At 43.4% G+C, this 14903-nt stretch overlaps 1 protein-coding gene across 7 annotated transcripts in view; it reads right to left on the minus strand.

The window, feature by feature from the left end:
* Nucleotides 1-8520: 8520 nt before the first annotated feature.
* The window catches only part of LOC110525201 (poly(rC)-binding protein 3), a 166265-nt gene continuing 159882 nt past the window's right edge, over nt 8521-14903 (minus strand). For 6 of the 7 annotated variants that reach the window (XM_036984235.1, XM_036984232.1, XM_036984231.1 and 3 more), the window contains 2 exons: nt 14031-14200; nt 8521-11841 (listed from right to left, as the gene is read on the minus strand). In XM_036984235.1, the coding sequence (XP_036840130.1) occupies nt 11439-11841; nt 14031-14200 (573 nt within the window). In that variant the 3' untranslated portion in view covers nt 8521-11438. Of the gene's footprint in view, nt 11842-12737; nt 13047-14030; nt 14201-14903 lie in introns of those variants that run through there. The other variant, XM_036984237.1, reaches the window with a different exon arrangement.

Consider the following 14903-nt stretch of genomic DNA (forward strand, 5'->3'; position numbering starts at 1 on the left):
ATCTATTAACACAACACTTCAAAGTCTGTAATAATCAATAATCTAACATGTTCTCTTTTCACAATCATTAACTGTTATAATAGTTTTAGTTTTAGGCCTATACAGCAGCATTAATATTCTATGTACTATTGGCCATCAGTCTCATCATCCTCTCCAGTCCGATTGAAAGGTCCATTAGTAGTACTCCAAGGTCAGAGTAATAAACACATGCCAGATGGGCTCCCCTGGTTTTAACATCTTCTGTTCTCCTCTGAATCTCAGCCAAACCCAACTCTATAGATTACTACTAAGAAGAGATGTGTTTATAGTTCTGCATGTCAAGGATCAAGGATGGAATATATTTTGTAACAATCTAAAAATACAGGATCTAGCCTGTGTTATTTATTACAGACCCGTAGGCTAGGTTCTAAATTGCAGTATTTTATAACTTGGCAGTGCAAAGCAATCCTCCTCCCTCATATTATTTGCCTCTCCTTGGTTCGGTTCGTTTCGTTTCGGTTCGGTTCGGTTAGGTTCGGTTCTCCTCTCCTCTCCTCTCCTCTCCTCTCCTCTCCTCTCCTCTCCTCTCCTCTCCTCTCCTCTCCTCTCCTCTCCTCTCCTCTCCTCTCAGCATGTTGTTAGCCTCTCCTCTTCTCTCACATCATGTTGTTAGCTGAGTCTCTCCTCCTCTCCCCTCGACAGCTAAGTGGTAGTCATTGTATAATTACCAGCTTCCATTCTGGTCTTCTCTTTTCTCTAGATAGTCTTTAATTGATGCTAAATTGCAGTTGTTTCTCAAAACCCTGAACTAGAGAGGGTTAATTGATGGTTTAATTGCTTCCTGTCATGCCTTTATTGTCCCTCTATTGGTGGCCGTTGTTTAATGTGAAGAATAGTGTAAGTCCCTGATGGCGCTCTATGGTGCTCTGGTCAAAAGTATTGCACTACATAGGGCATAGGCTACCATTTGGGACATAACCCCAGTCACATTGTAGCAAAGGTAGAAGACCAGCCAGGTCACCCATGGTAGAAGTCAGTATTTGACGTATATCCATGTCTGAGGATGTCGGGAGATGAGGGGAAATTGTCCACTAGGGGCAACGATGAGCACTTTCAAGTAGGTTTCAGTTTTGTACGTGATGGTGGATGGGTGTAAACATCTGACTTCAAAGGTTGCAAGTTTTTTTCCAGCGATAGAAAATGTTTTTGAGATTTTTGTTTAACCACTTAGAGTTAATGCTTAATGTTAATTTATGCTTTAAACTCTTCAAAATGTGACTTTTGCAACAACTTTGACGTTTGAGAAACACGAATTAACGTCTTATTCTAATATGAGACTGTGAGAGTTAGTTGAAGGCAGCTTTATATGGACACTCAACATGTCTCACTCAGAGGACAACATCAGCTTCTTTGAAACAGAGAATTACTTGATAGATTGCTCTCCACACAATGCCACGGACACACACACACACACACACACACACAGACACAGACACACACACACACACACAGACACAGACACAGACACAGACACAGACACACACACACACACACACACACACACACACACACACACACACACACACACACACACACACACACACCATACGGTTTAACACCCTGGGACCGAACAGCTCCCTCTGCTACTCGATCCTGGACTTCCAGACGGGCCCCAGGTGGTGAGGGTAAGCGACAACACATGACCACGCTGATCCTTAACACAGGGGCCCCTCAGGGGTGTGCTAAATCCTCTCGTGTATTCCCTGTTCACCCACGACTGCGTGGCCAAGCACGACTCCAACACCATAATTAAGTTTGCTGAAGACAATGATGAGACAGCCTATAGGGAGGAGGTCAGAGACAGTGTGGTGCCAGAACAACAAATAAAATTCAGAGTCAATGTGGAGGCTACATACAGGGGGTACCGGTACAGAGTCAATGTGGAGGCTATATACAGGGGGTACCGGTACAGAGTCAATGTGGAGGCTATATACAGGGGGTACCGGTACAGAGTCAATGTGGAGGCTATATACAGGGTGTTACGGTACAGAGTCAATGTGGAGGCTATATACAGGGGGTATTGATACAGAGTCAATGTGGAGGCTATATACAGGGGGTACCGGTACAGAGTCAATGTGGAGGCTATATACAGGGTGTTACGGTACCGAGTCAATGTGGAGGCTATATACAGAGGGTACTGGTACCGAGTCAATTTGGAGGCTATATACCGGGGGTTCCGGTACCGAGTCAATGTGGAGGTTATATACAGGGGGTGCCAGTACAGAGTCAATGTTCGGAGGTACAGGTTAGTCGAGGTAATTTGTAAAGTGACTATTTTAGATAATAAACAGCGAGTAGCAGCAATGTAAGATCAAAGGGGGGTCAATGTAAATAGTCCGGGTGGCCATTTGATTCATTGTTCAACAGTCTAATGGCTTGGGGGTACGCTGATAAGGTGTCCTAGACTTGGCGCTCAGGTACCGCTTGCCGTGCGGTAGCAGAGAGAACAGTCTATGACTTGGGTAACTGGAGTCTTTGACATTTTTGGGGGCTTTCATCTGACACCGCCTGGTATATAGGTCCTGGATGTCATGAAGCTTGGCCCCAGTGATGTACTAGGCTGTACACACTACCCTCTGTAGAGCCTTCCGGTCAGATGCCGAGCAGTTGCTGTACCAGGCAGTGATACAACGATGGTGCAGCTGTAGAACTTTTTGAGCATCTGGGGACCCATGCCAAATCTTTTCAGTATCCTGAGGGGGAATAGGTGTTGTTGTCCCCTCTTCACAACTGTCTTGGTTTGTTTGGACCATGATAGTTTGTTGGTGATGTGGACAACAAGGAACTTGAAACTCTCGACCCGCTCCACTTCAGTTCCGTCGATGTTAATGGGGGCCTGTTCGGCCCTCCTTTTCCTATAGTCAGCGATCAGCTCCTTTGTCTTCCTCTCTTAGTGAGAGAGGTTGTTGTGCTGGCACCACACTGCCAGGTGTCTGACTTCCTCCCTATAGGATGTCTCATCGTAGTCAGTGATCAGGCCTACCACCACCACCAGCAAACTTAATGATGGTGTTGGAGTCGTGCTTGTCCACGCAGTTGTGGGTGAACAAGGGGTACAGGAGGGGACTAAGCACGCACCCCTTATGGGCCCCAGTATTGAGGATCAGTGTGGCAGATGTGTTATTGCCTACCCTTACCTCCTGGGGGCGGCCTGTCAGGAAGTCCAGGGTCTCATTTAAAAAAAATGTTCTTAGATTTATACTTGAATTTAGTCGTAAGATCATTTTCGATAGGTGTGCTTACGTTCGACTCATAAAAATACTGAGCATAAATAACCATAACATAACATAAATAATCATAACATAACATAAATAACCATAACATAACATAAATAACCATAACATAACATAAATAACCATAACATAACATAAATAACCATAACATAGCATAAATAACCATAACATAGCATAAATAACCATAACATAGCATAAATAACCATAACATAGCATAAATAACCATAACGTAACATAAATAACCATAACGTAACATAAATAACCATAACATAACATAAATAACCATAACATAACATAAATAACCATAACATAACATAAATAGCCATAACATAACATAAATAACCATAACATAACATAAATAACCATAACATAACATAAATAACCATAACATAGCATAAATAACCATAACATAGCATAAATAACCATAACATAACATAAATAACCATAACATAACATAAATAAACATAACATAACATAAATAACCATAACATAACATAAATAACCATAACATAACATAAATAACCATAACATAACATAAATAACCATAACATAGCATAAATAACCATAACATAACATAAATAACCATAACATAACATAAATAACCATAACATAACATAAATAAACATAACATAACATAAATAACCATAACATAACATAAATAACCATAACACAACATAAATAGCCTACACAGGTTCTAAGAAAAGTTGCTAGATCAAATCCCAGAGCCGACGAGGTAAAAACCTGTCATTCTGCCCCTGAACAAGGCAGTTAAACCCACTGTTTCTAGGCTGTCATTCATTGAAAATAAGAGTGTGTTCTTAACTGACCTGCCAAGTTAAATAAAGGTCAAATAAAATAAATAAAAGTGGCTGATTTGAAAAAGAAATGGTCCATCCTTTAAACTGTAAGGGGAAAAGGAATACCCCCACATAACTAGCAGGTAAATCACTTAGGTCTAGACTTTGTGTAGAGATAAGATCATTTCCACATCAAAGTAAGGTTTTATAAATAGCTACGTATACGTGGTTCTATACTTATGTCATACTTAAGGTCAAACTTGATCGCAAGTCCGTTTTATAAACGAGGCCCCATGATCCAGTTGCAGAGGGAGGTGTTTAGTCCCAGAGTCCTTAGCTTAGTGATGCGCTTTGTGGGCACTATGGTGTTGAACGCTGAGCTGTAGTCAATGAACAGCATTCTCACGTAGGTGTTCCTTTTGAGCTGATCGTTGACTACAGGAAACAGAGTGCCGAGCACTGGTACCCTGTGTATATAGCCATGTTATCGTTACTAATTGTGTATTTATTGGTCTAAGATGTTGTTGTAAAGTGAGTTTATTCATATCTTTCTTTCAGCCTGCTGTCATCTCTGTGCTTTTCATCTCTGTGTTGTAAAGTGAGTTTATTCACAGCCTTCTTTCAGCCCGCTGTCATCTCTGTGCTTTCATCTCTGTGTTGTAAAATTAGTTTATTCATAGCCTGCTGTCATCTCTGTGTTGTAACTTCGTTTCAAATGACATCCAATTCCCTATGTACACTCTTAGAAAAAAAAGTTTCCAAAAAGGTTCTTCGACTGTCCTCATAGGAGAACCCTTTTTGGTTCCAAGTAGAACCCTTTTGAGTTCCATGTATAACCCTCTTTGTAAAGGGCTCTACATGGAACCGAAGGTGTTCCTTCTCAAAGGGTTCTCCTATGGCGACAGCCTTAAGAACCCTGATTAGGTTCTAGATAGCACCTTTATTTCTTAAGAGTGTAGTGCACTACTTTTGACCAGAGTCATATGGGCTCTGGTTAATAATAGTGCACTACTTTTGACCAGAGTCATATGGGCTCTGGTTAATAATAGTGCACTACTTTTGACCAGAGTCATATGGGCTCTGGTTAATAATAGTGCACTACTTTTGACCAGAGTCATATGGGCTCTGGTTAATAATAGTGCACTACTTTTGACCAGAGTCATATGGGCTCTGGTTAATAATAGTGCACTACTTTTGACCAGAGTCATATCGGCTCTGGTTAATAATAGTGCACTACTTTTGACCAGAGTCATATGGGCTCTGGTTAATAATAGTGCACTACTTTTGACCAGAGTCATATCGGCTCTGGTTAATAATAGTGCACTACTTTTGACCAGAGTCATATGGGCTCTGGTTAATAATAGTGCACTACTTTTGACCAGAGTCATATGGGCTCTGGTTAATAATAGTGCACTACTTTTGACCAGAGTCATATGGGCTCTGGTTAATAATAGTGCACTATAAAGGGAATAGGGTCTTTGATTTGATTTTCATTTATTAGGATCCCCTTTAGCCAACGCCAATAGAGACAGCTCGTCTTCCTGGGGTCAGACACATCATGAAAAAGACATTACAGAAAAAAGACTTTACCATTTACATGCATTTACAAAACATTAACATGTAGTGTGTATCTATCTACCTGTTCCACATGCACGTCAGTACATACACACAACCAGTAGGTCACATGTCAGTACACACAACCAGTAGGTCTCATGTCAGTACACACAACCAGTAGGTCACATGTCAGTACATACACACAACCAGTAGGTCACATGTCAGTACACACAACCAGTAGGTCACATGTCAGTACATACACACAACCAGTAGGTCACATGTCAGTACATACACACAACTAGTAGGTCACATGTCAGTACATATACACAACCAGTAGGTCACATGTCAGTACATATACACAACCAGTAGGTCTCATGTCAGTACATACACACAACCAGTAGGTCACATGTCAGTACATACACACAACTAGTAGGTCACATGTCAGTACATATACACAACCAGTAGGTCACATGTCAGTACATATACACAACCAGTAGGTCTCATGTCAGTACACACAACCAGTAGGTCACATGTCAGTACATATACACAACCAGTAGGTAACATGTCAGTACATACACACAACCAGTAGGTCACATGTCAGTACAGTACACACAACCAGTAGGTCTCATGTCAGTACATACAACCAGTAGGTAACATGTCAGTACATAAACACAACAATAAACAACAATAAACACACTGGTGGGACTGTGAAAAGACCCCCTGTTGGCATGTCTGGTGGGGTAAGTGTGTGTATCAGCGCTGTGTGTAAGTTGACTATGCAAACTAGTTGGGAATTTCCAACACAATTAATGTTTCTTATAAAAACAAGAAGAGACACAGTCAGTCGTTCCCGAACTCTTAGCCAAGAGAGACGGGTTTTGCATAGTATCAATAGTAAGCCTATGATTACAGTGAAGAGCAGGACGTGCCACTCTGTTCTGGGGCCAGGGTGTTATTTGGGATACACACCATGCCTTTCTAGTGGTGGCAGGTGATGGCTAGGAACCAGCAGGATAAACACCCTGTATGGAGCTGACGTATCGGTGAATGTTGGAGGTGTAACTGAGCAGACGTATCGGTGAATGTTGGAGGTGTAACTGTGGTATGAGCTGATGTATCGGTGAATGTTGGAGGTGTAACTGTGGTATGAGCTGATGGATCGGTGAATGTTGGAGGTGTAACTGAGCTGACGTATCGGTGAATGTTGGAGGTGTAACTGTGGTATGAGCTGACGTGTCAGCGAATGTTGGAGTTGTAACTGTGGTATGAGCTGATGTATCGGTGAATGTTGGAGGTGTAACTGTGGTATGAGCTGACGTATCGGTGAATGTTGGAGTTGTAACTGTGGTATGAGCTGACGTATCGGTGAATGTTGGAGTTGTAACTGTGGTATGAGCTGACGTATCGGTGAATGTTGGAGGTGTAACTGTGGTATGAGCTGATGTATCGGTGAATGTTGGAGTTGTAACTGTGGTATGAGCTGACGTATCGGTGAATGTTGGAGTTGTAACTGTGGTATGAGCTGATGTATCGGTTAATGTTGGATGTGTAACTGAGCTGACGTATCGGTGAATGTTGGAGGTGTAACTGAGCTGACGTATCGGTGAATGTTGGAGGTGTAACTGAGCTGACGTATCGGTGAATGTTGGAGTTGTAACTGTGGTATGAGCTGATGTATCGGTGAATGTTGGAGGTGTAACTGAGCTGACGTATCGGTGAATGTTGGAGGTGTAACTGAGCTGACGTATCAGTGAATGTTGGAGGTGTAACTGAGCTGACGTATCGGTGAATGTTGGAGGTGTAACTGTGGTATGACATATCGGTGAATGTTGGAGGTGTAACTGAGCTGACGTATCGGTGAATGTTGGAGTTGTAACTGTGGTATGAGCTGATGTATCGGTGAATGTTGGAGGTGTAACTGAGCTGACGTATCGGTGAATGTTGGAGGTGTAACTGAGCTGACGTATCGGTGAATGTTGGAGGTGTAACTGTGGTATGACATATCGGTGAATGTTGGAGGTGTAACTGAGCTGACGTATCAGTGAATGTTGGAGGTGTAACTGTGGTATGAGCTGACGTATCGGTGAATGTTGGAGTTGTAACTGTGGTATGAGCTGACGTATCGGTGAATGTTGGAGTTGTAACTGTGGTATGAGCTGTCGTATCGGTGAATGTTGGAGTTGTAACTGTGGTATGAGAGCTGACGTATCGGTGAATGTTGGAGGTGTAACTGTGGTATGACGTATCGGTGAATGTTGGAGGTGTAACTGAGCTGACGTATCGGTGAATGTTGGAGGTGTAACTGTGGTATGAGCTGACGTATCGGTGAATGTTGGAGTTGTAACTGTGGTATGAGCTGACGTATCGGTGATTAGCTGCTCCCGTCTGTCACAAATCACTTCCTTATTATCCCTACTGCGTTATAAGTTCAAAACAAAAGTGTAGGCTCTATTGATGTTAGAAATAATGATTCTCAAATGCCAAACCATTGATGTGAGGCTAATGCCTGTTTTCATGTTATTTTGGATGGGGGGGATTTATGCCCATCAGTCTAATCTGAGTGTTTGAACTGGTAACGCGTTGCGGCTGCATGGGATTTCACAGATTATCGTGGGGTGTGGTGTCAATGCATCCAATGGCAAGATAACGGAACGAGACGCTTGTGGATTTGACAGCTCTAACACGAGCCGTAACGCAATTCCACCTCCGCCACCAGCAAAACAACACTATGTGGGATATCAATCTGACTGAATCTAGTCATGTTTTCAATTTACATACATTTGAATTGAACAGACATCGTAGACTTGTGCTCGTTCATGTGTTAGGAACTTAAGCTACAGTTTCTGGGCTTTAATACAAAATGCTTAGAGACGAAAAAGGAGACTGGTAGAACGAAGTAGATGCATATTGATTTGTTTATTAGAATGGCATGTATAGAAAGAAACAACAGAGGAAAAACTTCACGTGGATTCAAACGACAGAACTTTTCCTGTGAGGATTTAAGGAAACAAACAAAAAAAAAAAGACATTGCAAGAAGTGAGACGGTATCTAATCAGTAGAATGTGTTGATATCTATTCTGCCACGATAACAGACACGCTCATGTTTAAGTGCAATATTGTATTGTTTCGTGTCCTTTTGGTTGGGTTATAGTCATGTGCATATTGTGTATTGAAGGAAAAGGGAAAGGGGGGAGACCTAGTCAGTTGTACAACTGAATGCCTTCAACTGAAACGTGTCTTCCGCATTAGAAAGAGTTGGAATGAGAGCACTGCTTTTATATAGTCATCCTTATGGTTTAAAAAAAAACTGAGCCAAAACAAATGCCGCATTGCTGATCCTAGGGACGCAAAATTCTTGTAACTTTCTCCAAAATTCCCAAAGTTTCCCAGAAATCCTGGTTGGAGGATTGCAGATTTCCTGATTGATTGCCTTCTGATTCAGGGAATCTTCAAAACGTGATTTCTAGAAAAACCAACGGGTGGAGTTACCAGATTGTTGCGTCCCGAGCTAATCCCCCTGAATCCTCTCCAAAACGTTCCTATCAGTCACTACTGTCTCAGTGATACTACGAGATGCGCAGAACAACAAACATATTTTGCTGAACCATCAAGAGATGTTTTGCATAGACATCAATTCAAATTGAACTCATGCAAATGGGCTACAGTGCGAGACGTTAGGAGAGAACAGAAAACACACACGGTGGACGGAGGTTTTTGACAACAACGTTCAGTGGGGTGTCTGCATCCCGAAAAAAGGCACCCTTGCCAATACAGTGCACTATATGTCAAGCGAGTGTAGTGAAAAGTAGTGCACAGTACCGGGAAGAAGGCAGCTTTTGAGACAGACTATGAATGAGCGATTTACTAGTAAGTGAACACAGTAAATACCCTACAACTTACATCGTTTCGGTGTTTTTATAAAAATAACTGAGTTCATATTTTACGGCATATTTATAAAAACTCAACACAAAACGTCTCTAATGCAATAACACCCCAGTGAGATAGAGTTATAATGTATTACAGTGGTAGTAGTAGTAGTAGTAGTAGTAGTAGTAGTAGTAGTAGTATATATGTTGTCCTGTCTGTCTCTATTGGTCTGTAGGCTACAGCAGATGCACTCCTTCACTTCAGTATTGCTTGTCTTTCACACTGCTTGTGGTTATTTAGGTCTATAGAGTCTGTCAACACAAAGACCCAGCCCAATGTGTGTTTAAACCTATGTGTGTGTGTTTAAACATGTGTGTGTGTTTCAGTGTTTGTGTGTGTGTGTGTGTGTGTGTGTGTGTGTGTGTGTGTGTGTGTGTGTGTGTGTGTGTGTGTGTGTGTGTCTGTGTGTGTGTGTGTGTGTGTGCGCTTGTGTGTGTGTGTGTGTGGCTGAGCTAACATGCAGAATTAGTCAAGAATAGCTAGTAAGTGTCATATTAGTTTGACAGCCAGGGTGAGAAAAACATCCTCATCTCTCATCACTCATCCCTCATCCCAAGAGGGCTTTACGTGTTTAAATCCCAGTAGGACAGTTGGAAATACATGTACCCTGCTTTTAGCGTGTTAAATTATTCATTATATTGACATATAAGATGTGGAAAAACACTTTCTCTCTATTCAACAGAAGCCTACGGTTGCTAAAAAATACCTTTGCTTTAGTAGGAGACAGACAGGAAGAAAGGCCTTCTTTAGTCAAAACTCAGGACAGGAAGGAAGAGAAGTATTAGTAGTTTTGGTAGTAGTACCTGGAGCCATTTTCCTCCTAAAAAAAACTAACATTTTATTGTAAAAGTAATACTCGTCATAATAAATAAAATAAATTAAACAACACATTTCGAATAAAATGTGACAAAAAAAAAGACAAAAATAACACTAAAAGAGAGGTCTGAAGTCATTTTTAAAAACGTTTTTTTTTTTTTTTTTACATCGTTCTTCAAATACAAAAAAAAAAAATCTTGGAGTTGTATAAAGGAAGGAACACACATCGTTGTATAAAAGCTGATACAGGAACATACAGTCGAGCATCAGTCACCAGTGTTTAAATGTATAAACTCCTTGCGGGAATATTTCAGTAGAAGTCGATAATAAATAAAAGCAGTAGAGTAGAATGAAAGGACGGTGAGAGGAGGATAAAAGTGAAGGAAAGAATAGTCTGTGGCTGCATCTCAAACAGAACCCTTTTCCATATACAATACACTACTTTTGATCAGAACCCTGGCGGGGGCTAGAACCCTGGAGCACCATTAGCTCTGGTCAACAGAACTGCACTATAAAGGTGAGATGGGTTCCATTTGAGATGGGTTCCATTTGAGATGGGTTCCATCTGAGATGGGTTCCATCTGAGATGGGTTCCATTTAAGATGGGTTCCATTTGAGTTGGGTTCCATTTGAGATGGGTTCCATCTGAGATGGGTTCCATCTGAGATGGGTTCCATTTGAGATGGGTTCCATTTGAGTTGGGTTCCATCTGAGATGGGTTCCATTTGAGATGGGTTCCATTTGAGTTGGGTTCCATCTGAGATGGGTTCCATTTGAGATGGGTTCCATTTGAGATACAGACTATGGCTTGATAGGCTTCCTTGGCCTGACAACATAAATATAGCTTTCTATACGAACTAATCCAAAGTTCCTCTTAGTGTATTGAAGGTAAGGGCTAAAGTCTCTAGAATGTACTACACAACTAGAAGAGAGAAGAGAATGGAGGAATATAACAACAACAAAACAACAGACCTTCCTTCCATTCTCCCCCCCCCCTTCTTTCTTGTCTCAGGGACGGAAGTGAGAGCTGGAGAGAAGGATGGAGTGATGGCGGGATGGAGAAGGACGTCATCAGTATGGCGCAAACTTCTGTCTCTCCGGTTTCTTCCCGATCCCATTGGCCGAGGAGATCTTCGCTGTGTAGGAGATCTGGGCCTGGGCATGGGCCCCAGCGGCGGCGGCTGCATTGGCGGCAGGGTTGGATAAAGCCAGGAAGGGTACAGATTGGATGGATTTCATGGATTGCATTCCAAGGAGGCTGGAGAGGGGGAGGGCCCCATAGGGGTGGGTGCCCATCATGGGGACTGCAGCGTGGGGGTGGGGGTGGGACATGCCAGGGCAGCCCATGGCAGCCAGGGTGGCAGCAGCCACAGCTGAAGACTGGGCTGGGGAGGGCGGTTGGCTGTAGGCCATGGTGAGGTCAGCAGGGTTCGACATGGAGGAAGACTGGGCGGTGGATTTGGCGGTCTCTAAACTGCACAAGGTGATAGGAGGAGGAGGATAGGAGGTGGAGGAAGAGGGGGGGGGGGTTGGAGGTGTAGGGAGGGAAGGAGGGAAGGAGGGTGGAGGGAAGGACAAGGGAAGGGGGAAGGAGGGTGGAGGGAAGGACAAGGGAAGGGGGAAGGAGGGTGGAGGGAAGGACAAGGGAAGGAGGGAAGGAGGGTGGAGGGAAGGACAAGGGAAGGGGGAAGGAGGGAAGGAGGGAAGGACAAGGGAAGGGGGAAGTAGGGAAGGACAAGGGAAGGGGGAAGGAGGGAAGGAGGGAAGAACAAGGGAAGGGGGAAGGAGGGAAGGACAAGGGAAGGAGGGAAGGAGGGTGGAGGGAAGGACAAGCGAAGGAGGGAAGGAGGGAAGGAGGGAAGGACAAGGGAAGGGGGAAGGAGGGAAGGACAAGGGAAGGGGGAAGGAGGGAAGGAGGGAAGGACAAGGGAAGGGGGAAGGAGGGTGGAGGGAAGGACAAGGGAAGGGGGAAGGAGGGTGGAGGGAAGGACAAGGGAAGGGGGAAGGAGGGAAGGACAAGGGAAGGAGGGAAGGCGGAAGGAGGGTGGAGGGAAGGACAAGGGAAGGAGGGAAGGAGGGAAGGACAAGGGAAGGGGGAAGGAGGGTAGAGGGAAGGACAAGGGAAGGGGGAAGGAGGGTGGAGGGAAGGAGGGAAGGAGGGAAGGAGGGTGGAGGGAAAGACAAGGGAAGGAGGGAAGGAGGGAAGGAGGAAGGAGGGAAGGAGGGAAGGACAAGGGAAGGAGGGAAGGAGGGAAGGACAAGGGAAGGAGGGAAGGACAAGGGAAGGAGGGAAGGAGGAAGGAGGGAAGGACAAGGGAAGGAGGGAAGGACAAGGGAAGGGGGAAGGAGGGTGGAGGGAAGGACAAGGGAAGGGGGAAGGAGGGTGGAGGGAAGGAGGGAAGGAGGAAGGAGGGAAGGACAAGGGAAGGAGGGAAGGAGGGAAGGAGGGAGTAACGGATGGAAAAGGATTAGAAGGTTAAAGAAATAAAAGACATGTTAAAAAAAGAGAAATTGAGTGAAATTAAAGAAATCAAATCAAAAGGAGATTAAAAATCTAAATGATAAAAGAGGTGTGTTTTTCTGGAGGTTGGAACAGATTATTTTAGGGGGGGGGAGGATCTTTCTGGCTCTCATGGAAGGAGTGGGTGCTATAAGTCAGGGTGATGGCTTGGGTAAGGGCTTGGGTAAGGGAAACACAAATAAGTTCAAAAGTTCATTAGGATTTTCCTTATTCTGTAAAGGATCAAAGATACATATTGTATTTGTCAATATATAAATATATAAATACATATATATATTTCATATTGTATTTGTATTGTCTGTAATAATACTACAATGTGTATGCAGCATGTAATACAGTGTAATATACCGTGTATAATGTCTAATGCAGCATGACTACAGTGTGTTTTTTAGGGTAGAATTAATGATTGGAATGTCCATCTGGCTACACAGTCAAATCTTTGTTCTTTGTAGAAATGGGGTATGTTCAAAAATCAGCACTTTCAACTGTCTGATACAACACTTGGCAACAGAGAGCGAACGATGTAGTCTGACATCTCTTCTGATTGGAGGGGAGAGGTCCTTCCGAGAGCAGTCACACAACATGAATAATGGTCACAAGATAAAAGACTTGATTTTAATCAGCAGTTTTAGTACACACTTCGAAATGTGTTGCTAGTTTTCTTATAGTACGAGCTGTTGAAAATGAATGTGTCAACGTTATGTTATAACAAGATTAAACAAATCTGTAATCTGTGGAGGTAGATAAAAGTTAAGACTGTCTTTGAAGCAGTGAAATGTCCCCCTGGGATCATGAGTAGGGCCTGACGAGGGTCATGTTCATTAGGCACTGAACCGGAGAAAACGGACTGAAACAAGGAGGGACTACCTGGACTTGTCCAATAAGAAAGGTCTATATTAATTTTCCGTTGCAAAACATATTGGAACATTTTCTTCTGTTTTGTGCCTTACTGAACACAGCCCAGGTAAACCCTGAGTGGGGCCAGAGTTAATATATGACAATACATATCATAATACAGTATATGCCATTCAGGGGACACGTTAATCCAAAGGGATTTACAGTCATGAGTACATACATTTGACGAAACCATGGTGTTAGAAGCTCTACCAACTGAGCTACAGAGGACCAGAACTTTGTCTTACCAGGAGGTGATGAGGTATTGGGCCAGGTTGATAGAGATGGGTGTCCCTGTGATGGTGACGGCTCTATCACTGGTGCTGTCTAGCTGGCTACCGATCTTTATCTGAGCCCCTGACACCTGGCGGATCTCATTGATCTTGGTGCCCTGACGCCCGATGATGGAGCCGATGAGCTTGGGGCAGAAAGACGGGTCTCGTTAGGACGAAAGGGGAGAGGTGTGTGTGTGTGTGTGTGTGTGTGAGTGTGAGTGTGAGTGTGAGTGTGAGTGTGTGTGTGTGAGTGTGTGTGTGTGTGTGTTGGTGTGTGTGTGTCTGTGTGTCTGTGTGTGTGTGTGTGTGTGTGTGTCTGTGTTTCTGTGTGTCTCTGTGTGTGTGTGTGTGTGTGTGTGTGTGTGTGTGTGTGTGTGTGTGTGTGTGTGTGTGTGTGTGTGTGTGTGTGTGTGTGTGTGTGTGTGTGTGTGTGTGTGTGTGTGAGTGTGTGAGTGTGTTTGTGTGTGTTAATCTTGGTGCCCTGACGCCCGATGATGGGGCTAACGAGTTAAAGGAGGAACGTGAAGGTGACCATGACAATCAGATCACAATAACCACGGGGAAGGAATTTACTGTTGATAATACTAAATGTCCAGGGCTCACTTAAAAAACAGAGATGTGAATCGCAATGTGACTTCAATGTGACTTCAATGTGACTTCAATGTGACTTCAATGTGACTTCAATGTGACTTCCCAGGATAAAAGATACATTCAATATAAATATATAAAGGTTTGTGCATCTTGGGGGGGAAAAAACAACATTGTCTTGAGTTTTATAAACAAACATACACTCGCTCGAAGCTCATCGCTTGTGTCTCAGAGCCTAACTCATCTACTAGTAGAAAA

Source organism: Oncorhynchus mykiss, chromosome 7, assembly GCF_013265735.2.
Source record: "Oncorhynchus mykiss isolate Arlee chromosome 7, USDA_OmykA_1.1, whole genome shotgun sequence".
Classification (NCBI taxonomy): Eukaryota; Metazoa; Chordata; class Actinopteri; order Salmoniformes; family Salmonidae; genus Oncorhynchus; species Oncorhynchus mykiss.